At 36.2% G+C, this 25,288-nt stretch overlaps 2 protein-coding genes across 4 annotated transcripts in view; one reads left to right on the top strand and one right to left on the bottom strand.

The window, feature by feature from the left end:
- Positions 1-8,149, bottom strand: part of LOC125672059 (uncharacterized) — a 34,430-nt gene extending 26,281 nt beyond the window's left edge. The window contains exons 1-3 of one of the 2 annotated variants that reach the window (XM_048908156.2): positions 8,028-8,149; positions 7,701-7,825; positions 5,960-6,071 (exon numbers count right to left, since the gene is read on the bottom strand). In XM_048908156.2, coding sequence (XP_048764113.2) covers positions 5,960-6,071; positions 7,701-7,815 — 227 coding nt within the window. In that variant the 5' untranslated portion in view covers positions 7,816-7,825; positions 8,028-8,149. Of the gene's footprint in view, positions 1-5,959; positions 6,072-7,700; positions 7,826-7,937 lie in introns of both variants that reach the window. The other variant, XM_048908148.2, reaches the window with a different exon arrangement.
- A 73-nt stretch (positions 8,150-8,222) lies between these two features.
- LOC125672072 (uncharacterized) lies at positions 8,223-17,790 on the top strand. 2 transcript variants are annotated; one of them, XM_048908163.2, is made up of 2 exons: positions 8,223-8,420; positions 16,838-17,790. In XM_048908163.2, the coding sequence occupies exons 1-2, from the start codon at positions 8,338-8,340 to the stop codon at positions 17,427-17,429; spliced, it is 675 nt and encodes a 224-aa protein (XP_048764120.2). In that variant the 5' UTR covers positions 8,223-8,337; the 3' UTR covers positions 17,430-17,790. The 2 variants fall into 2 exon arrangements, with proteins under 2 accessions (XP_048764120.2, XP_048764138.1); XM_048908181.2 differs by having other exon boundaries at positions 8,328-8,548.
- The last annotated feature ends 7,498 nt before the right edge of the window (positions 17,791-25,288 follow it).

Genomic DNA, 25,288 nt, shown 5'->3' with positions numbered 1-25,288 from the left:
AAATCATTAAACACAATGATGCACAATAGGTAGAGTATAGAGTAACTAAGGACTATATTTCCCTCTCATTCCTGTTGTCATTTATGTATTTAATGTTATGTATTTAATCTTCATGACAGGTAAGATTACGTTTGCGTCATGTATTTGTTCACATTATTGACGGTCATCAAAAGTTCAAGGTCACTGCAAGTAAATGACTGGCATTACTTAATATGGATTAAATTTCTCTCTGTCTAATTATTTTCTTCACTTACTGATAATTGAGAGTTACGATTAACTTTTGTAATAAATATGAAATATTTAATAAAAAAGAGGCCCACAGGCCTTATTGGTCACCTGAGTACTTGGTGAAAAAGTATCACCACTCCCAAGGGCTATAAAATCTAGAAAAAAAATTCCTGTTCTAAATATCTAAGCTAAATTCTAATGTTCAGCAATAGTATAAAACAAGATGCGTTCTTAAAACTTCACTGCCCTCAAAAGCGCATACACTGATGAAAGGTTTTACATCATATAATACAGGTGTATTAACATTAAAACATAAGGCCTTTTTTTTTATTGAGTTGGTTTACGGATCCGCCGCACTGATTTTTGGGGATGTTGGAAAAAAAAGAAGGTTTTTCACTCCTTTTTATATTTCCGATGCTGTAATTTTTCCTTTTCACAAAAAAAAAAGAAAGAAAGAAAAGAAATTCTGCTGGACTGGATATTTGGAAGACACCTCCATCGAAATCTCGGGACAGTCCATAATATTCATATGTGGAATATCAGTCAATGCTTTTTGCTTCCAATAAGTTATCTGTTTATGAAACTAACTTCTAATTAGCATTAGTTATGCATTGCATACCATTTAGATATGTAAATCCCAAAATAAAAACAAACACTTGTTTTCAGATGGCATCCATGACGTACGTTGGGTTGCACTAATCACCTAAACAAGTATAACCCTACCTGACCTTACCAGGCATACATTTTGCTGAGGATACACTTTTAAATTCTTATTAATGAATTTTAAAGAAATGTTCTTCATAATTAATATGTGTAATTCTTCATATATTGAAGGAGGTTGAAAACATATTTAACATTATTGAATTCATTCATTGTATAAAATTTGTTGACTACCAACAATAAATTGATCTGACCTATATAAAATTAAGAATTTTTGAATAAATGTTTATAGGGTTCATGAATTTTATTTATAACTTTACTTGACTTCATAAACAAGACTTTAAAACTTAAAATTAAATTTTTAGACGAAATATATGCTTCGTAAGGTCAGTCAGGATTTTGGAACTTCAGGTGATTAGTGCGTCCCTATTTATACGTCATGGATGCCATCTTTTGAATGGAAAAACGATGTGGTTCTTTTATTTTGGGATTTACATAACTAAACGGTAAACAATGGACATTTGATAATGATAGAAAGTTAATTTAATAAACAAATAACATTTTTGAAGAAAACAGCATTGTTGCCAAGGTGCACAATAGTCGCTATATTACCATCGTTCTAAGTTGACAGTGAAGAGAATATTAAAGTTGATAGTAAAACATCGACCTCAAATCAAGTTCATTTTTATTACTTAACATTTCATCATTTGAACTTTTTTTTTTTTTTACCTCCTCCGAACAGATTTGAAAAAATTGGCCTAAGATACGACTAATTTGGACCCATCCTTGAGTCAAAACCCTGGGTTGTTAAATTCATAATGTTTTGTGCATCCTTTTCTGCTATTCCTAAGTATGCATTTAGATTTTATACAGCATCAGGAAACTTACACATAAACACTATCTACTAAGTTTGGCCTCACTTTGGGGTCAGAATCCATACCCCAGGAATCATGAAATTTCAATTTTAGTAGAGGCCTTTCTGCTGCACGTCACTATGCATTTAGTTTTTCTTAAACATGTGTGGTTCTAGAGAAGAAGATTTTTGAAAATTGGTCAATTTTTTTTTGCCCCACCCCTAATGCCCCAGGGGTGCAGGAATCCTGCAATGCTTCAAAGATATTTCATACCAAATTTGATAATTGGTATGGTAGTTATTAGGAAGTTAAAAGTTTCTATTGTTCACATCTATATTTGATAACTCACCATTTTGGCCCCACTCTAACATTAAAACCCCTACCCCTGGGATCATCAAATTTACAATTTTAGTAAAGAATTTAGTATCAACAAAAGGCCCATGGGTAAAATTGCTCACCTGAGTCACCTTGGCCCATATCTGAAGACTTTCAATATATATTTGCATGTAAAACCTTAGTCCCTATTGTGGCCCCAACCTACCCCTGGAGGCCATGATTTTTACAAACTTGAATCTGCACTATGTCAGGAAGCTTTCATGCAATGTCAACTTCTTTGGCCCAATGGTTCTTGAGAAGAAGATTTTAAAAAAAATTCTCTATATATTTCTATGTAAAAAATTTGAACCCCTATTGTGGCCCCAACTTACCTCTGGGGGGCCATGATTTGAACAAACTTGAATCTGCAATATGTTAGGAGCTTTCACTTAAATCTTAGCTCTTCTGGCTCAGTGGTTCTTGAGAAGAAGATTTTTAAAGATTTTCCCTATATAATTCTATGTAAAACTTTGATCCCCTGTTGTGGCCCCAACCTACCTCTGGGGGCCATGATTTGAACAAACTTGAATCTGCACTATGTCAGGAAGCTTTCATGTAAATGTCAGCTCCTCTGGCCCTGTGGTTCTTAAAAAAAGATTTTTAAATAACCCAGCGGATAACCCAATGTATCGGAAAATGATTTCGACTAAATGAAAAGAAAAAAAAGAAGTATTCATCTCTTTACAAACTTTTTATGATATTTGCTATTATGAGACATAAGGAATCGTCGTAGGCTCGTTTTAGAATTGTTGTAGCTCTACAAAACATGCGCACTGCCATGCTCTGTACTTTCGATTTAATACCGGAAGTGAACATTTTAGTCAACTCGTACGTTTCAGACTAAGTAAATTACAATGTCAGTGGTCTATTTTTCGGCAAGTGAATTGGGAATTTTTAGTCTCAAAATTGGGAAAAATCAACGGTTTTTGGTATTGGGAATGGTACTGTTTATCGGTACCAGTTATACAAGGGGAAAAAAACTCTCTTGTGAACCTACCCTAATTTTGCATTTTTGTGATTATCTCCCTTTTGAAGGGGGCATGGCCCTTCATTTGAACAAACTTGAAAACCCTTCACCCAAGGATGCTTTGTGCCAAGTTTGGTTGAAATTGACCCAGTGGTTCTGGAAAAGGATGAAAACGACGACACACAACGGACAAATTTTGATCAGAAATTAACACTAAAGATGTTATTTAAGTGTTTTACACATTGTTTTACACAAACACTATATATACCAAGTTTGGCCCCACCCTTGGGTCAGAACCCCTACCCTGGGAATCATGAAATTTACAATTTTGGTAACTCTAGGTTTTCCTGATCTACATCACTATGCATATAGTTTTTCTTACACGTGTACAGTTCTTGGGAAGATATTTGAAAAGTTTTCATTTGTGGGCAGTTTTTGCCCACCCCTAGGGCCCCAAGGGTGCAGGAGTCCTCAAAAATTAAAACATTTATGTCCCCCTTGTCTGAAAGATGCTTCATACCAAATCTGAAAAGAATTGGTAAAGTAGTTATCAAGAAGTTAACAAGATGTGTCTGTGAAACACAAATGCCCCCGATAATGGCCAATTCCAAAGATGGCCAATATCACAAGGACAAATATCTTGCTACCAGTAGAAAGATCTTGTCACAAGAAATGCTCATGTGGAATATGAAAGCTCTAATATTTACCATTTAAAAGTTATGACCAATGCCATGGTCAAAAGGTTTAGTACCCATGGAAAGGTCTTGTCACAAGGAATACTCATGTGAAATATCAAAGCTCTAGCACTTACTGTTCAAAAGTTATTAGAAAGATTAAAGTTTTCAAAAAGTATGTGAAACTCCAAGGTCGAGGTCACAGGGTCAAATATCTTGGTACCCACGGAAAGGTCTTGTCACAAGGAATACTCATGTGAAATATCAAAGCTGTAACACTCGCTGTTCAAAAGTTATTAAGGTTAAAGTTTCAGACAGAATGAGGGAATGACAGACAGGACAAAAACAATATGCCCCCCCCCCCCCCCCCCCGATCTTCGATCTCGGGGGCAAAAAATGTTCAATTGTTAACGCACGATGATGGACAACAACCATTTGCAATAAATCACCTGAGTAAACTCAGGTGACCTAATAGATGTGTATGCGTGCACACACACTGACACAGGTATGTATGTATATACAGTGGAACCCCGTTATTACGTTCCCCCTTTAATACGTTAGTCCGCATATTACGTTGGAATTTCAAAGCACAAAACCATTTCTTAACAAACCTATATAAAATAGACCTCGTTATTACGTTGTCCTAAGATGCCGGGACTCGGTATTACGTTGTAAAAATTCCGACGAAAACGTAATAAACCCCTAATTATTCAATAGTGATTCTCAAAATAATAAGCCATTCACACCTTGACTGCCTGAGGCAGTCACCACGTAAATTTCCTGATCTGTTTGGGGATTAGAGACGCTTGACTGATCACGTTTCGAAAAAAATGTCCGTTGTTTCGACATGCAGCTTTGGTGTTCGTAAATCTCGTCCATACATACACCGACCAAACTGTCTTGTGTTATCGGCCGATTCGTGCACGGCATTTACCTCTGTGAATATTCTAAAATCCCCTGATGCGCACGTGATTTTAGTGCCATCATTTAGCGTTGTAAATGAAATCTTCGTGCATCATTATATTTTTTTTTATGTGGATTGCGCTTAAATTGTTCTCCGTGTTTATCGTTGGTGAGAAAAGTGTGTAAGTGTTGGGTATCGTGTGCGTTTTGTGTCTATAGTTTTGTTGTTTTTTGGATGGGATTTTTTTTTATTGCGTTGTGTATTGTGTAATTCGCGAACTTAATAAAAACGATGTTTTGTTATTTTTTTTAATACGAATGTTGAATACGAACTGGAACGAGTTATTGAGAGAAATTTACATGAACGCATTGTTTTAAAGTTGAACAAAATGGCGGTCCAAACGAATGCAGAAAAGCAACGTTTATCAAAACATCCTTATGAATCCTACACCAGAAATAAAGAAAAGGGATAAGAACATGAAGAATTACGGACATTAAAGATAAGATGTAAATAAAACAAAGTATCATAGTCTTTTAAACAAAGAAACAGTAAACATATATTCACACACCCCTTCACGGAGTACCAACGGACGATATACAATTTCCAAATGATATTTTTAATGGATTTCACTGGGAACGTTTATTACGTTGCCCCCGTTATTACGTTATTTTATCGTGACAAAATGGAAAACGTAATAACGGGCTTCCACTGTATATGAAAATAAAATTTTACTTGCAACACATAATTTAACTGGTTGAGCAGACGTTAAAAAAATCAATTAGTATACCTATTATACCACTGTACTTTAAATTTGATAAGATTAAAACATATATTTTGTTTCCTGTAACCTATTGATAATTTACAAAGTTGATTTCTGGGTAGTGATTAAGTATAGAGAGAGAGAGTTAGAGGAGAGCAAGAGAAAGAGTTTGATGAATCAATTGGTCATATAATCATGTGTTATGCAGAGTGAGTTATTGAGACCTGGATAATAATTGAGATTCAAATAGTTGTCACCCTTAGGGATTATAACTATGCATTGCAAGAGCTATAAATGTTGTACTGCATGGCAGTTGAACTAGTATATCCTTTTCAAGTGACAACTGATTATCACGAATCTTACCAACAATGAAAATGTACCAGGATATTTTAAACTGGGGCAATACCGTGCCACTTGAATGGAAAATTGTGATATCCCCACTTACAAGAGTTGGCAATAGTGTTGACTTCTAAAAAGATGGAAGAGTACAAATTTTATGCATGCATTGTTAAGTAAATAGTACGGATATATACTTACCAGTTAATAAAAGAGCTCTTTCCAGCTGAGTGATTCCCAATAAGGAGGACAGAGATCTTCTTTCTGGGTGCAAGTAAAGCCAATCCCAAACTCTCTGCTATCTTTACAAGGCCTTTAAAATGGTACAGAAAAAGCTATCTCATACTAAGTAGGATGATGAACAGAATCTTTACAGGTTTATTTTGGAATGTCAGATGAGGATTGATGACAACAAGAATGACCTTGACCTGTTTAGTGCACACCCTGTTAAATTTGAACCTGTCTTAAAGTTATTTCATTTTTAACTTAATGTTCTACACCAATGCCTCCCTGTAATCAATTTGTGTTATTAAAATACCTCCTACCAATATTATACCCCCAATAAAAAGGGGCATGATATTATTGTCTCTTAATAAAAATACCCCCTACCCATACCCCTAATAAAAAGGGACATGACCTCATTGTCTCTTATCTATTGTGATGTAGAATGCAATTGGTCATAGCATATACTTATATATGAGTTCCTGTTTAATTACCTTTTTGACATGATCAACTGTAACCTTGCATCCTTTTATCAATATTCAAAATGATCTAATGGCAGGATCTTTATAAATCTATACTACAAAGTAGTCTGATAAGATAAAATTTATTTCTTAAAATTTTACGAAGAAGTCTTGCAGACAAATATCATCGATAGTATGTGTTTTACAGCTATGATGTAAATTTATTTCTTTGAATAGTACATGCAGTCACTAACATAGATCAGGTACTGTAACTGAATTTCGAAAGAGAACAAAGTTAGCTTTTGAAAGCATTCATCTACCACATAAACTAGCCACCACCCCGCATTAGTATTAATCATTCACTTGTTCAAAATTTGTGAGAGTGTTTTCCCCCCTCCTTCCTTACTGTGATCCGAAAATTCATTTTGAAATCCTCATCTATGAAATTGCCACTGGTCTGACAGTATTTGGCAATACTGCAAATCAGATCTATCCACTTGTAAATTGGATTGTTGACATGTAGTTTTTGTTCACACCCACATGACTCAAAATGTTGTATACTCACCTGTGACACTGCATTTCAAACAAAGAGGGAGAGCAAATCAATGGATTTTCCCCCCATCATATTGCAGATTGCTTTATTACAAAGATAGGTGGGGTTTTTTCTAAATGACTTTCATGAAAATTTGAAGAAGGAAAACTTGTAAAGACAGCTTATTTGAAGGTCATGCGGTACTATGAGTCATCATCCAGACACATTCACAACCTGCTGCAATGATGCATCAACCCATCGATCCCTTTTCCTTTTATAAAGATCATTGTTTTTGCTCTTTGCAAATTTGTTGGTGCTCTTTTGAAATTCTGCCAAGATGTCGTCAAACAAATGTACTTGTTTTGTTAAAGTGAATGACCATGTCGAAATAAAAAAAGTGCACAGACCAGTCTGAGTCGATCAGACAGGTTTTATATTTAGAACATACTCGGCGGGGTCAACCCAATATTTGGACAGGTCTTGGAAAGAACTCGCTTTTTTACACGTTTTTCATTACTGGGTTTTAAAATACAATATTCAATTCCTACTTAAAGGAAACCAAGGCATGTAAATATGAACAACATTAAAAAATAATCGCCCAAATGTGAAAAGTGCCGAGTCGGCTAAATGAATGAAATGACGGAAATTCACCGGCCCATGCCCTTGTGAATTGCATAAGTAATTTTTTAACCACATTTGCTCCCAAAATAATTAAAATTTCGCTTACCATTGTCTGGGTCTGTGTAAAGGGTGTGACATTCTTTCAGAATCTTCTCGTTGGTGGACTGAGTCGACGAGTCTGCGGCAGTCCCCGACGATTTCTGCTTAACTTTGCCAGACATCACACCGCTCCTGTCAAGTCGAGCAGACAGTTTATTATGTCCGAAGGGATATTGCAAATCACTTCCGAGAGAAGCTTTTTGCGCATTTAAATACAAAATATCGAAAGGAAAATATCATATACCCATGAAAGCATGTGTTCAGAAACATGTATATTTTCACCCCGAAATATTTTTTTTCTCGCCAAACCCAAGTTTTTCCAATAATATCTTACTGTAGTCAATAGATTTTGTACCAGTTCCCTCTATCCCCTTCGATTCACATTCCACGGCAACTTCCGTCAGCTGATCGGGGAATGATCCCCATATAAAAGATGCAGAAAGTTGATGAATTGAATGAAATATTCATTTTTCGTTTAAATAAAGTGTTAAAAAATAGGATCAGAGAGTTTCAATGACCTTTTCGACGGATTTACCCATTATTTCACTTTACTTCGGCCACATTCCTATGACGAGGTTTTAGCCGGTATTATAGACGAATTATATTTGAGAGTATAATTTGCTCCGAAGCTGATGTAAACAAAGATGGCTTCCCTTGTTCCTAGTTATGGAAGTGATGAGGACTCATCTTACACAGATTCAGATGATGATGGAAAGACTTTGACGACGTCAGTATCATTTTATGCATGTGCTGAATATATACACCTGCTAATGTTAATAAATGGACGTGGTTTTCTTCTCGGCATGCAACATATACATGCTACGGAATAATGACCAGTGATCACAATTTTAACAGGTTGGGAACACTTTTCCTAGACTACTGCGAGATATTTTCACGAAAACGCGATTATCCCTCTTAAGCAAGGGTACACATATCCCGTACAACCGAGTAAAACACGCGTGGAGTACATCACTTCGTGTTTTACGTGAAAACTAGAAAAAGTGCTAGAATGTCCGATTTATTGTATGATGATTAACGTCCATTCCGAGAATCTCTCACTCATATGTCAGCATTGTCAATGAAAGGCTGCAAAATTTAGGCCTATGCTGTGACAAGGGACCTCGATGTTTGTGGCTTCCTCCAAAGGACCACCCCATTTAGTCGACTCAAAGGGGCTTCTTATCCATTTTGTTCTCAATCTATATATAAATATCTAACAAGGGATATGACACAAAAATAGGATACCGGTTGTAAACAATGCTCAAAATCACCTTAGTTCCAAGAAACAGATCGCATCTTCTTATACAAAGGGTGTTAAACATCTCGTATTACAAGTCTAACGTAGTTCGATCCTTTCGTATTTAATTTAATGAGTTTTATAAACGAAAATAATTCAAGTTGTCTGCGTTGTCGTCGATCATGCACAGGAAAAGATAACTCCTGCAATGAAACTAACTTACAGCTTTCGGAAACTCTCGGGAGTGTTTATATTTAGAACGAAAAACCTAAAAAAATTTTTTTACCCAAATAACGGTATTTAAAACAGATTTTTTTTTCTTTGTAAGGTAATATTTTAATCAGCCTGATTTTAAAAGCAGTGTACAACACTCCAGTCTATAAAACTCATTAAATCCAACATAAAAGGATTAGACTACGTAACTTTCATTTACGAGGCTGTCGTCATCAAGACCCCGCTTAATTACGCTTAAATGCTGCTAAACTTTCTAATCAATTTTATTGCCCAAAATATTGGCGAGTTTTACGCCTCAGCATCCGAGGCTAAAATGCTAAATGGTGGCGTGTTTACAGTCGCTTAGCATTTGCCATTATTTTCAATTGATTATGGTAATGTTTACTCGTTAAAGATCTCGCTATAGAGGAAGTGTTCACATCCTGTTTAAGTCTTTTCTTCAGTAAACTATTTTGCAATTTGAATGGCATGTATAGAAGAAAACCAGTCATCTTGCCCCATTGTCGACTTACCAACTTTAATCATCTCACCCACAAATGATAGAAATCTTTATGATGCCAATTGTGGTGAAATAAACACTCACTCAACACACTAGTCTCAGTGAGTTTCAGAATTGTATTATATATATTCCTCATACCAGATACTTGATGCAGTTATTCCGCTTTCTCTGTGTGACCTCGCATGTTCGCGTGTACATTTCTGATTTTAGTACGTTGGACGAGTTCTTTTGTCTTGCAGTCAGGCGACACTGATGCCTTAGTGATTTACCACGTGGATTGCACGCAGGGGGATTCTTCCTTTGGGTGTGATTTGTGCTGGTTGTAGTGCAGTGTTTATTAGGGGGATTCTTCCTTTGGATGTGATTTGTGCTGGTTGTAGTGCAGTGTTTATTAGGGGGATTCTTCCTTTGGGTGTGATTTGTGCTGGTTGTAGTGCAGTGTTTATTAGATTTTGATTGATAATCATAATTTTGCAGATCAGGGGAATTTATTCCAAATAGGACTGATGTAAAGATTAGGGAACAATTAAGTGGCATGTGTACAGTTGAAGGAACAGTCCCATTGATTGCTACCAAATATATCAAAATACATTAATAATTGTATTACTATTTTGACTATTGGGAGACTTTTGTGGTATTTTTCGATTAATAATAATAATGAATAATAATAATAATAATGATTGGTTTTATATAGCGCCTTTTCCAGCGTATGCTGCTCAAAGTGCTTTACAATAATCAATGTACATTATTACCCCCGGCAGACCTTATATCAATCTAGAACTTTCTCAGCCTTCTAGGAAGCATACAGTGCAAGCTGCCATTACAAGCACTAGAACAGTAACATTCTAACAATATCTTTCACTGTCTATAGCCAGGTACCCCTTTTACACTTGGTTGGAGTGAGGAAATTCATGTTAAGTGCCTTTCCCAAGGACACAACGTTTAGCCCTGCCGCTGCCAGGACTCAAACCCACGACCTTTCGGTCGAGAGTCTGACAGCCTAACCACTCGGCCACCGACGCCAATATTCATTGAATGAATGTAAGAGAATGGTTGATGATCTGTGGAGTCTGTTATGCCTAAATTTAACATGGTCTGGTGAATGTGGGGGATATTATCACAATTCACCTTTGAATTAGAACGCTTTACCCGATATAGTATTGCGTTGTGTGACGACACAATTGAATGAGACGATTGAACAATTTGAATGACATGTTTGATGTAATACAACAAGAGTTTTCATTGGCCGATTACAGCCCGCCCACTTTCTCGAGCGGATTCAGTGTAGCTGGAGAACTGTACATAGCTCTCTGAAAAGATCCACCTCTTATAAAAACCTTCGATTTACGGGTCACAAAAAGCTGCGGACGGTTGAGGCCTGAAATCGGTGTATTCTTGTGTTGCTGTCTCATAAACTCAATATAAAAAAAAACTCTCAGCTTCAAATGATTTCGTTTGTTGACGTAGCCATGTTAGGTAGCCGGTCAATTCGAACTCTTGCTATTGGTATCTATTTATAAAATCGGTTGTAAGTTATGTATTCGCTCTTCATTTATTATCAACGCGAACAATTAATAGATATTAAAACATTTTTGTACCAGTTTTTGTAAAGATAAATAAGCTCTAGATGAACGAAAATGCTACATAAGGACATAAGATGGGGACTGGCCGGCGCGGCCCCTCATGACTAATGAAAGCCGCACTGCCGTGAGTTTAGCTATTTGAATAATTATCATTTAATAGGACTGGGGTGGTATATTATTTAAACAATTTAGCTAAAATCATTGTGGAGTATTAGTACACATCTAGACGCTATTGTGCCAATATGGAAATGAACCGTGATTCAAATTGACTGGCTACCTAACATGGCTACGTCTACGAACGAAATCATCAAAAGCTGTGATCGAGTTTTTGGGTCGTATGGGGCTTTAATAAATATTTGAAGGTATGTTTGGACACAAGTATAGTAGGAAAATATGTTAGGATTTTTTTTTATATTAAACATATGAGACAACAACACAAGAACACAACTTTTTCTCTTTCTTCCTTTGAAGTTTTTTTTCCATCTAGCATCTGGCCGTCATGTTTTCAAATGCTGACAACTCCCGTATAAGGGAATTTGGGCGGACTCATACATATGGACCAATGAGAGTTTCTGTTGCATTTCGCAATTGTATTACAAACAGATTCAATTGTGTCGTCACACAACGCAGTACTATATCGGCCATAGCGTTCTAATTCAAAGGTGAATTGCGATAATCACCTAGGACAGAGTAAAAGTCTCATTGGTTAATATCAGAATGGAAGTTCCTGTGACGTATTAGTCAAACAGACTAAAATTGTTTAGACATCCATGCATCAAGATGATGATGATCTGTGGTTTTTCTTCCCTCCCTTCCACCCTTTATACGAGTTTTGGTTTCAGTCATTTGTACATCCATAATAAACCCCAGGGTACAGTATAATGATGACTTGAGAAGTTACTGGTACATTGTACCATAAACTACTCTTTACTATGGATGCAGTGATTGGTATGGTCTCACATTTAAATTTCCATCTGTGGAGTGTTTTTTTATGCCCAAAAATTTACATGATCTGAATGCAGGAGGATAGAGTAATAGTTTAGGCTAGAGAAGTTGATGCAAAATTCTGAGTAACATTTTAACAAATATTCTCATTATGCCCCCTTCAAAGAAGAGGGGAGTATTGCTTTGCACATGTCATTTGGTTACGAGACCACATGTTGTCTGCTCAATATCTTGATATTTCATATGTGGGTTGATTATTAATAAAAGAGGACCCCTATTGATTTTCAGGTCAAAAGGTCAAAGATCAATTAGCTATGGACATAGGAAGATGCTGTCCGTTCAATATCTTGAGAACCCTTTGTTTGACAGATATCAAACTTGGTACATGGTACATCATAAGGAATAGAAGTTCCCTAGGCTAGTGATTTTGATGTCACATAGCCAAAGGTCAAGGGTCAGTCCACTCTGGACATAGAAAGATATTGTATGCTCAATATCTTGAGAACCCTTGCTTGACTGACATTAAACTTGGTACACCGGTACATCATAAGTAGTAGATGACCCCTATTAATTTGTGGTTCACATGGTCAAAGGACAAGGGTCAAACTGGACATAGTGATATATTGTTTCCTATATTCTAAGAATCATTTGCTTGATTGACACCAAACTTGGTACAATGGTACATCCTAAGGAGTAAATGACCCCTATTAATTTTTAGGTCACATTGTCAGAGACAAAGGGTCAGTCCACTCTGGACATAGGAAGATATTTTCTGCTCAATATCTTGAATTGTTTTGGCACTACTATCAATGAAATGATGCATGTGTATAACCCTTTTCAATTTTGCACCACGGGGGCATATATGTTTTACATACATTCCTTGTTTATCTTTGAGTTTAATGCACTTAAAAAGAAAATAAAATTCCTTCTCCACCACACCAGAATCACATTTTGTACAGAATCAGTGCTGGGATACACTGGTATCTTCTAACTTTAATTTGTAAATGTTCTCCTAACTGAAGCTTTTTTATGATATCAAGATAGTTTTCAAAACCATAGTGATGCTTGATTTTGATGTAACTACGTAGTTTGCCATCCAAATAGTTGCCTTGATATGTCTCCTTCAGAATTTTGTGAATTGTATGTTTGCTATTATTTCCTATTATTAAGGCATCCCTTTAGTTCTAGTATGTACAAACATGTTTAGTGATCCATAGTGATTTAATATCAGTATGCAACCTTTTTAGAATGTTTATATGCATTAAATAGTATACTAGTATAGCCGGGTATTCATTCCGATCTTCTTTCAAGTGCTCTAGTCTTTGCCAATACCTATATGTAGCAATGCATTTCACTATTTCAAACTTGAAAGTGTAGTGGGAATGTACCAAATTCCGATAGAGCAGCAAAATTTGTAGATTTTTATGCCCCCCTTTGAAAAACAGGGGGCATATTGTTTTGCAACTGTCGGTTGGTCTGTAGACCATGTGTTGTCCACTCAATAACTTTTGACCCCTATGCATGATAACTACCAAACTTAGTACAAGGGTTGCCCTTGGAGAGTAGATGATCCCTATTGACCTTCAGGTCACATGGTCAAAGGTCAAGGTCAAACCTCTGGTCTTAAGCCCATGTGTTGTCCGCTCAATATCTTTTGACCCCTTTGCTTGATAATAGCCAAAATTGATACAGAGGCTTTCCTTAGAGAGTAGATGATCCCTATGGATTTTCAGGTCACGTGGTCAAAGGTCAAGGTCAAACTGCTGGTCTTAACCCCATGTGGTAGACCATGAGTTGTGCGCTCAATATCTTGAGAACCATTTACTTGATTGTAATGATTGTTTGTTTCGATGTTTTCTGCCACACTCAACAATTTTTCAGTTATATGGTGGCGCCCAGTTTTTATTGGTGGAAGAAAGAACCCAGATACAATGTACCTGGGAAGAGACCACCAACCTTTCGAAAGTAAACGGGAAACTTTCTCTCTTACCGGCGCGAGCGGGATTGGAACCTGCGCCGACAGAGGTGAGAGGCGGTGTGATTTTGAGAGCAATGCTCTAACCACTGGGCCACGGAGGCCCCAGATTGTAATGATATTTCATATGTGGGTTGGTTATAAAAAGAAGAGGACCCTATATGTTTTTCAGGTCAAAAGGTTAACGGTCAATCTACTCTGGACATAGGAATATATTGACCACTGAATGTCTCAAGAATCCTTTGCTTGACAAACATCATACTTAGTACACTGGTATATCTTTAGAAGAAGATGACCCATATTGATTTTGAGGTCAAATGGTCAAAGGTCAAGGGTCAAACTGGACATAGGAATATACTGTCCCTTCAATATCTTGAGAACCCTTTGCTTGACAGACATCAAACTTGGTACATCTTCAGGAGTTGATGACCTCTATTGATCTTTAGGTCACATGGTTATTCAATGGATATGAAATTGGAAAATTCAAGTCTTTTTTACTATGATTATTTATTTATTTTTTTTATTGATATTTTTCATGGGAAGTTTAATGATTTTATAATATGCATTAGTATGAAGTATATGAAACAGTGGATTCTGTGGATGACTTCTCACTTTCTCTGTAATTTTTGCTTCCCTTGTTCATGATAAACATTTTATTTTGCAAAATGCTGACCTGCATGCTCATAACATTATTGCATACAATATTTTTCATTTTCCATTTCGTTTTCTGTTCCCCATTTTATCAACACCCGTTTTCTACCTATTAGTATTTGCTTACTTTGATATTTCATGCGTTTCCCACAACACAAAATGTCAGAATTGTAAAGGAAATGCTATGAAACGTAGGATTTTTTCAGATTCGATGGATGACCTGAGCTGCAAGTGGTGATTAAGTTAGAATGTAAAATTAAAGCTTTCAGAACATTCATTCAGAGAGAGAGTTTCAGGCCTTTCTAATCTTTCTAGTAAAGTCACCTATCAGGTTACTTTTACAACTTAATATGAAGATCTGAGCCTATATATTTACTATATATGACTTTACAATGTATCCCATGCAACTCGCACCCCTGGGTACATATATTGATTTTTTAAAAACACATTGCGTAAGAATTTTAACTCATGGCATAGATTTAAACAAACATTCAGAGTTAAAAGTTACTCCCTAAAATGAACCATTCTTCCACCTAAAATTGTGCTTCAAAATATATATATAACTGTCCATTGAATTTATCAAATTGGGACAAACCTTAGCTTCAGAAATGTATCTCTCTGGAAAAAATTGGGAGAGATTTGTCCCAATCTCTCAATAGTTAATAAAATCCTGGCCCTGAAGGGGGGGGGGGGGGGGGTTAGGATGGGGCTACAGTAGGGAATCAAATTTATACATGGCAATATAAATAAAAATCTTCCAACAGCACCATGATTTGTCATCATTATTATGCAAAGCATCCATGAGTACTGCAGATTATATTTCCTTCAAATCATGGCCTGGGGGTAAGATGGGACTTAGCTCCTATCATATGTTCATAGTGGCTTGGGATGAAACAGGTTGATTACAAGCTATGGGGAGTCTTCAGTCGGATAAGGCAGTGAATGAATGCCAGTGACTTATAACAAATTGATAGGCATATCAATAAATGTGTGTCACGGGGTGTTATGTCACTCTTGCACAACGTCATGTTTATCTTTACATTTCTATATAAACTTTGAAGATAAATACCATCAACAATGATATTGGCTCTACATAAAGATTTTTATGCCCCCGAGATCGAAGATCAGGGGGTATATTGTTTTTGTCTTTTCTGTCATTCTGTCTGAAACTTTAACCTTGCTAATAACTTTTGAACAGTAAGTGCTAGAGCTTTGATATTTCACACGATTATTCCTTGTGACAAGACCTTTCCATGGGTACTAAACCTTTTGACCATGGCATTTGTCCTTGTGACCTTGGCCATCTTTGGAATTGGCCATTATCGAGGGCCTTTGTGTTTCACAAACACATCTTGTTCATATAGAAACATACAAATCTACAACTGGTATCAGGACAGTTGGTAACTAAATCATAATGAATATTTTTGTATTAGTAAGAAGTTTCTCTGAACAAGCTAATGAATCTTGCTGATATATTCTGGATTAGACCTTGAAGTCAAGGTCACACATGTGAGATACCTTTTGGATGAAGTCCTAAGTGTTAGGGCACACATTGCTGTTGATAATTAAATTAGAAGACACTGACTCTCGTTGATTAAGTTAACAGTTCTGTTTAAAAATTAAACTTTTGATATCCCTCTGTGCCCCTGGTTCCTATGGCCATTATATCCTACATTGCTTGCAGAAAACAAAAATCACACACATCGGACCTGTACATGAATAAAAACTAGGACTAAAATTGTCATACAATCATATCATATTCCAGTCATTACCCTTAGTTCTTTAAAATACCTTAATTGGCACTTAATTACAGTCAGATAAAGTAAAATATTCTATATATTCCTAGTACTGACATCATCGAAGACTAACCTACTGTGTACCACTTATATACAGTGGAAATTATTCACAAGGCTATTGGCTGGACTGTCTATATAATGATTTCACAGTGTAATTTAAATCCACTTATAACTGTTAAAAGATACCACTTTAATTGCTACCTTTTTTCAAATTATCTTGACAGGGCAAAGAGTAAAACACAAGACAAAGCAAAGCAGAATTTCTTTGATGCTGGTGTAGAGAGTTCAGATGAAAGTGAAAAGGAGGAGGATAAAGATGATAAAGAACGTCTTCCGAATCCCATGCTGGGAGGCCTCCCCCAGCCTGTGTTCGATACAGACAATGAAAAACAACTGCTCTCTGTGTTCACAAACCCTTTTGAACAAGCAGAGCAAGCTAAAAATACTGTCCTTGAAAAACATGTAAAAATGGTGGAGAGAAACATCCCAAAAGGACGAGCAGGACAAGTCTGCTTCAAATACAAGAAAGGAAAGTGTCCCTATGGTAAAAATTGTAGGTATTCTCATGACTTGAGCTCGGAACTGATTTCCAAGCCACCAGCAATGACGGAGGAAAAATCGGCCTTTGATTTCCATCACCACTCTATTACTGTGCAAAAAATTGAACCTGAGGTGGAGGATGATGACAGTTATATGGCAAATTCCAAGAGGAAAAAGAGGGCCGGGGTGACTGATAACATAGTGCCATCAAAAAGAGCTTTAAAACCACTCGATAAACAACGACGCAGTGAAAGACCATGGACAGTTTTAGATTAAATGATTGTTGCATGCTAACATAGTGTTGTTTTATGATTGTATTCCTTCCTTTGGTCCATGTTTATATAAACTTTTGCAGCCTTCATGAAACTCTTTTGAGTTGTCCGTCAGTAAGAGTAGTGGTTCTGCCTGTTTGTCTGCAAAATATTTAACCTTGGCCATAACATTTAAATGGTTTATAGTGATAGGGCTTTCATATTTCACATGGGTATTCCTTGTGACAAGACCTTACTTTTGGTACCGGAATTACTTTGCTGCCATACAGGACATCAGTGTTTGACAAACACATCTGGTTTTCCATAATTGTGATAGATTTGATTGATTTACAAATATTATTGGATTTATTAAAGTTATAGATGTCTATGTCTGTTATATTGAAAATGTGAACATTGAAATAATCATGTGCTACCACCAGAGTTTATTTCGCTTTTCCAATATTGTTGATATCTTTAAATGATTTTGAAAAGAAAACCTGCCCCCCCCCCCCCCCCCCCCCATATAAATAGCTTGAACTCTATACTTTTTTTCGTACTTAGGAGCCTTTTAGTGGAACTTTTGTAGATTGGAATATTACTGAAGACATGTTATTTATCATTGGTTCATCAGAGTATTCATCATCCCAACTGTAACCTTTTAAAACTTAACTGTGTTCTCCCCATTCTAAGATATATGCTATGAGTATTTTTAGAGAGATTTACTTGTATATAGCTGTTGCAAAAGTTAGAGGTTTATAAATGTCAGTATAATAATGATAGATTTATTTGCATGTGTAACACTTTAATAATCTCTGGATTGATGTCAGTATAATTGATAAACTTGCCTAAGTGTATCTGTTTGAATTCAGAAAACTTTGATATTAACCAAATATTTCATCTGTGGTACATGTATGAATGAATGTCTCGATCAGGAGAACTATTGTTTTGACAAGATGTCAGCATCACACTTTAAGGGAAAAACTTTAACCATGGCTATATCTTATGACCCAAGTGATGTCTCCCATATAGATTGGAATTTGACCTAATTTTCACTAAGTTTAACCTGGCTATATCCTTGAACCAAGGGGGATAACACCAGTAAAATCGCCCTTCCTAGCCGGCCATGTTTTGTTCTGACAACCCTTGTTAATACATGCTACTATAACATACAGTATATGATTTAGGAAGAGAAAATAAATATATTCAATCAATAAACTGATCAATATGAAATTGATGAAATAGATCAGATTGGTGGTAGTACTTGAGTATTTTGATATGCAGATTACAAAAGAACATCATTTATTTTCTATATTACTTAATTGTTAATTTACACTACAGCCTTCAAAATACTACCTGTGACTGATTATAGAGTAGATATGTGACGTCGCATCACATTAGCTGATGAATTTTTTATAATGACCACTGAACATGTCATTGGAGCCCTTTACTGTAATCAAAGATCCTTGATCAAGGAAAATGTCGGCCAAAAGTTATATATTCTGGTATCATGCATTAAAACAGAACTTTATTTTCTGATAAGTTGAATATTGTTTCTCGAGAATATTTCACTAATATGGAGACGTCACCATTGCCGGTGAAGGGCTGCAAAATCTAGGCCTATGCTTGCCTGCACTTACGACCTTTGAACAGGGAGGGATCTTTATCGTGCCACACCTGCTGTGACACGGGACCTTGGTTTTTGGTGTCTTATCTGAAGGACCACCCCATTTAGTTGCCTCTTATGACAAGCAAGGGGGTACTGAGGACCTATTGTAACTCGGATCCCCACAGGATATTTCCTTATATTAATAAGAAGAATTTGCTATATCTAACAATGTTTTCTATGAGGGTTTCAAAAATGGGGTCTGGGACTTGAGATGGGGAAAAGAAATTGGGTCCTGTATCTGTAAGCTTAGTTACGATTCAAATAATTTAACGGTGGTACGACTTCTTGTTGTGTATATGGATTTGGTCTCTGGAAAGTGGGGAAAATATGGAGGCATTATATCTCCATTAAATTAACCTATAATAGGTCCTTCAGATGAGATCGCAAAAAGCGACGTCCCGTGTTACAGCAGATGCAGCTTCCTGCTCAAAGGCCATAAGCGCCAAGCATAGGCCTAAAATTTGCAGCCCTTCACCAGCAATGGTGTCGTCTTCATATGAGTCCATAAATGAACTCCATTAAATTAAACCATATTTAGATTCATGTGTACATGCATGGTCATGCAGGTTCAAACCCCAGTCTAGTCCATTATATATTCTCCCTGTGACATTTGGTGCCGTAGTCCCAGCCCCTGGATTTATGCCTGCCAGGGGAAAAATCCTGGGGTGCATGATGTGCGTCTTCAAAGAGGGAGAAATGTTGCATTTAAATAAGTTTGATTGCTGGTGCCAGATAGCTCAGTTGGTAGAGCACCTGACTAGAGATTCAGGTGGCCTGAATTTGAATGCTGGTATGGTCCATTGCTTTTTCTCCCTTCCTGTATGTTACAAAGGTGATTTGATGGTGGCATATATATTAGGCCATGGAAATCATATTTACTAATATAATGTTTGAACTAGAAGTTATGGGAGACAATATGGAGGTTTTGGGAAATAGTATTGTATGGACATATCTAAATTCTCCCCCGCACACAATATGAAAGTGGGGGTAAGATTCAAAGGAATCTCGGATTAGGGTATATCATGCACCCATTTAGATGGACTTTAGATTTGGCTTACAATTTTTAAAGAATGATTTATAACTATCACTTCATTATAAGAATGAATTAAAAAAAAAAAAAATATTCATTTTAACTATTTATTGTATGTTACATGATGCCTGCATGTGTTAACTCCACTTGTATTGCTGATAATACACATAGATACACTCGCCCTTTTCTAATGACACTCACACAGGACATGCAAGAAGTTTCTCAATAATATGTATATGTAATTTTTGGTGACTTTTCACGTACAATTCACTTGCATTTCATCTCGTTTCCACAAAAAAATGTGGTAATATATTAATTACCATTTCTGTTTTTAGATCAGTTACCATATTCTTATCTGATTTTAGCAAGTAAAAATATAAGGTCATGCAGCTCTTGCATATTACAGAAGGTTGTATTGTTATTGTAGTGAAGAAGAGAAAAAATCTTTGGAACATTCCAATCAGGTTTCGAACCTGGTACTCTTGCATTACTATAATTGATATGATTAATAATGACCCCGCTGGTCTTGAGATTTTTCCTACATATACCCATCTAACCACTGAGGAACCCAAGCCGGTATTAATATTACTACAATATAGAATTTAAAGCACTGGTCATGGGTTCAATCCTCAACAGGCATGCATGTACACTGTAAGATTCCTTATTTTACGCCAGGACTTAATATGGCAAACTGACTCGTATTCATCAAATCGCATGAACATGAATTTGCATTTCGCCTGTTAATCAAGGGTTCTTCATGTATTTTAGCAACAGAAAATTAATTAAAAGCAAGTAATTTTATATTTGCGAGTGATACCTCTGGCTAAATTACACAATAATAAATTCCTCACTCATATTTAGGATTCTTACGGTACTTTAATACTCTTTTACATTTGGTGAGTGAGAGTGCTTGCCCCTAGAACTTCACCCAACAGGCACTGGCACACCGTGAGAGTCAGGACACTCCTCTTTCTCTCTGGTGGGGGACAATGTAGTTAGTGTTAGATATATGGCCTTCCTACTAGCTCTGGCTAGTCATGGTTTGAACCTTTAATTAACTCCATTAGTAGAGCACTGGACAGATGTGCTAGAGGTCTCGGGTAATCAGTCCGACAGAGGCAGGTATACTTGTCTCTGTTACAGTTTATACAAATTTCTGTTAGTTTGTGGTGCAGATGAATGTATGATGCATTCTTTCACTAAGTATGAAGCGATTCTCGTTTCAACTTAGACTCCCATACTTCGCTGTGTGAAGATCATCATAAGTTAAAATAATTGTGATAGAAAAATGGATATCCCAACCCCATGACTATAATGAAAATGATATATGCGATACTTTGAGAAAAATTCAACAGTGGTTTAACTATAACTTTGTTATATGTACCTACATGCTAATTATGGATGCAATTCGTTTTTAGCTCACCTGAGCTGAAAGCTTAAATGAGCTTTTAATTCTGATTACCCGTTGTCTGTAAATTAACTTTTCATACTTTCGACTTCTTCTCCAGAACCACAGGGTCAATTTCAACCAAACTTGGAAAAAATCATCCTTGGGTGATGGAGATTCAAGTTTCTTCAAAAGAAAGACCATGCCGCTTCAAAGGGGAGATAATCACAAAAATAGGGTGTGCATGTCATTTAAAAACCTTCTCAATTAGAACCACTGGGCCAGAAAAGCTGAAATTTACATGAGAGCTTCTTGACATAGTGGAGATTCAAATTTATTAAAATCATGACCCTTGGGGGGGGGTAGGATTGGGCCACAATGGGGGATCAAAGTTTTACATTTAAATATAATTAATATATAGGGAAAATCTTTGAAAAATCTTCTTCTCAAGAACCACTGGGCCAGATAAGTAGAAATTTACATGAAAGGTTCCTGACATAGTACAGATTCAAGTTTGTTAAAATCATGACTCCCAGGGATAGGTTGGGGCCACAATATAGGGGATCAAAGTTTTGCATGTGAATAGGGAAAATCTTTAAATATATAGGGGGCAAGGTGACTCAGGTGAGTGATGTGGCTCATGGACCTCTTGTTGCCAATTTTGATTCCCATATAATGTAGGTAAACATTTATGAATGATCAAGATAGTTCATAGCAGAAGATAAATGTGTTTCTTCCAAGGACAAGCAACATCAGCTGTCATCAGTGGGATTTGAACTGTTTATCAGTGATAACAACTCTAGGTCATGACCTGATTTAGTTCAGACAAGCTGACACTAGTTCCTTTGTGTGGTTTTATAATTAATTTTTCCACAGCTCACATTCCACAGGAATTTGATTGCGTGTGATAAAAACACTATTCTATATTAAGTTTGATATTTTTTTAAGCAAACAAATCAGCATTGATACATTCCCTTTTAATATGAAAACCTGAAAACACGTGAATTTTGAGGTGTCTGGATCAAATAATGTTGTTATCATTGTTGTCACCTGATCGAATCCCTGAGCCTCTTGTTGAAAAGGCAGTCTTAAGCAGGAAACATCAATTCACAAAATTTACTAAATCCCTGTAGACAGTAAGCCTAATGGTATAGGCCTCATTGTCTCTTAAAGCAGTGTGACTTAATGTAACACATGATAACAAACTTTGAACAGTTGGTGCAATAAGTGCAGTAAGTGCAAGAGGTTCAGCTGTTGTGATATTTTTAAAAGATCAATTTTCATCCCTCAGCAGCTATGATGAAAAATTTTGACCCCATATTGTGGCCCCAAAGGAATGATATCACAACATAATTTTTACTGAAAATGAACTATGAAGAATTGTTTTAGCACATTAAAACTGATGTCTCCCCTTCCATTATAGTTTTTAAAACATTTGTTAGGGATCATCTTTAAAGTGGAAAGTTACAGTACATAAAAGTCACCTATATGTATATGTATACTTCTAACGTGGAACAATGTTGTGAACATATATAAAGGGCTGATATGTCAAAAGACAAAAAAGTTATATGGCTCAGGAAAAAAATGCCCCAAAAATTATTTTATTTGACTTTTACATGAAAGGTCAAGGTCATAAAAATAGCAAATGATACACTGCCTTATCAAGGTATACCAGCGTACCAAATATCAAAGGCCTATATGTCAAAGTACAAAAAAGTTATGGTTTGGACCTCAAAAAATTCCATTATTCGACCTTTACATAAAAGGTCAAAGTCAAAGGTCATTAAAAATGGTACCGACACACCACAGGCATCTGAAGTATGGATATTACTAGCCCTTCCCTTTTTTTTGATGAATTTTTTTTTGGTGGCAATCATTAATTTCTATGAAATGTGTGAATTCCCAGTCTATTTCATCCCTCTTTCGATTCATGTAATCGTTTCACGCTTTTTGTAAGCTTTAGAGATTGCATGGCCTTCTAACGGTGTATTTTATTATACCGTTAGAAGGCCAATCTCTAAAGCTTACAAAAAAGCGTGAAACTTGAGAAGCCTTATTTTTTGGTAAGGGCCCACCCTATTTTTTGCATTTTCCTGATTTTCTCCCCTATGAAAGGGGCATGTGGTCCTTCATTTGAACAAACTTGAATCCCCTTTATCCAAGGATGATAATGTACTAAGTTTAATTGAAATTGGCAACAGACAAAAAGTGTTCAGAAAAGCTCAGCTAGGTGATCAAGTGGTATGATTTATTTTTTTTTGTAATATTATGTTCACATTACAAAATTATGGCCTGGACAAATATTTCAACTTTTTTTTCTTTCAGTGATTTGATTCAGCTATAGACTATGGTTTAGGGTCTACATAAATTTTTAGGTCATCTATACATTTGTGCCAAATTAGAGATTCAGTTGTCTCTCCATTGTAAAATTATGACCTGAAATAAATGTTTTTAATAAATATGTTTACTAACTTTAAATACTTTGAACCAGTCATGGTAGCCCTATAAGTGTTTGGGTTTTATCAATTCACTGACAGGAGGTGCCAGATCCTCAATCCCAGTGCTGCATCAAACCGATATTATAACTTAGTGTTTCTTCACCAGCACCGCATTAAACCCAATACATTTACATATAGGTAGCGTTTCTTCACCAGCACTGTGTCAAATCCAATACATTTACATAGGTATAGTGTTTCTTCACCAGCACCGCATCAAACCAAATACATTAACATAGGTAGTGTTTCTTCACCAGCACTGTGTCAAACCGAATACATTTACATAGGTAGTGTTTCTTCACAAGCACCGCATCAAACCAAATACATTAACATAGGTAGTGTTTCTTCACCAGCACTGTGTCAAACCCAATAAATTTACATAGGTAGTGTTTCTTCACCAGCACCGCATCAAACCAAATACATTAACATAGGTAGTGTTTCTTCACCAGTACCGCATCAAACCCAATACATTAACATAGGTAGTATTTCTTCACCAGCACTGTCAAACCCCAATACATTTACATAGGTAGTGTTTCTTCACCAGCACCGCATGAAACCAAATACATTAACATAGGTAGTGTTTCTTCACCAGCACCGCATCAAACCCAATACATTTACATAGGTAGTCTTTCTTCACCAGCACTGTGTCAAACCGAATACATTTACATAGGTAAGCAATAATCTGTTACTGTATGAAATTTAACATTATCAAGCTCTTTTTGAAAAAAGTGAGAAAAAGTCTTATTCATGACATAATTATTATGTTTTATGTACACAATCGTACCGTGTTCTTTGCTCTGTAAAATATCCTGCCACAAAACATTACTCAAAGAGCACTATTTTCAAACATTCATGTACATTACAAGACATTGTATTACTATGCCCTTGACCTAGAAAAAATATGCCATGTTTTCCTTCCCACCAACAACCTGTATGATACTGAAATATCAAGTGGTTTATTGTGTCTTGACTTCATTGTGTGCAATATTGAGTATACATATGACCTTGACCAAATATCCAAATTCATTTATTATGTGCATGGTGTCCATGATATTGTTGAATTCAAATGCTGTCCTGGCATAAACGACCGAAACCTACAACATATAACTCAAATCACTAGCCATCTTCTCTCCTGACCAGGACTCCTCATACACAGCACCAGCAGTAAAGATATTCTTTATAGTATCCACACTGACATAGTGCAGAAAACCCAGATGGAGGGAAATAAAGACGGTGTTGTACCAATACCTGTCCAAAACGGACAATAAAAGCACATCCTTGTCCGTCATGTGACAATGAATGTAGA

The sequence above is a fragment of the Ostrea edulis genome, chromosome 1, assembly GCF_947568905.1.
Source record: "Ostrea edulis chromosome 1, xbOstEdul1.1, whole genome shotgun sequence".
Lineage (NCBI taxonomy): Eukaryota > Metazoa > Mollusca > Bivalvia > Ostreida > Ostreidae > Ostrea > Ostrea edulis.
Note: the sequence above shows the minus strand (reverse complement) of the source record. Positions and strands in the feature narration are given on the sequence as shown.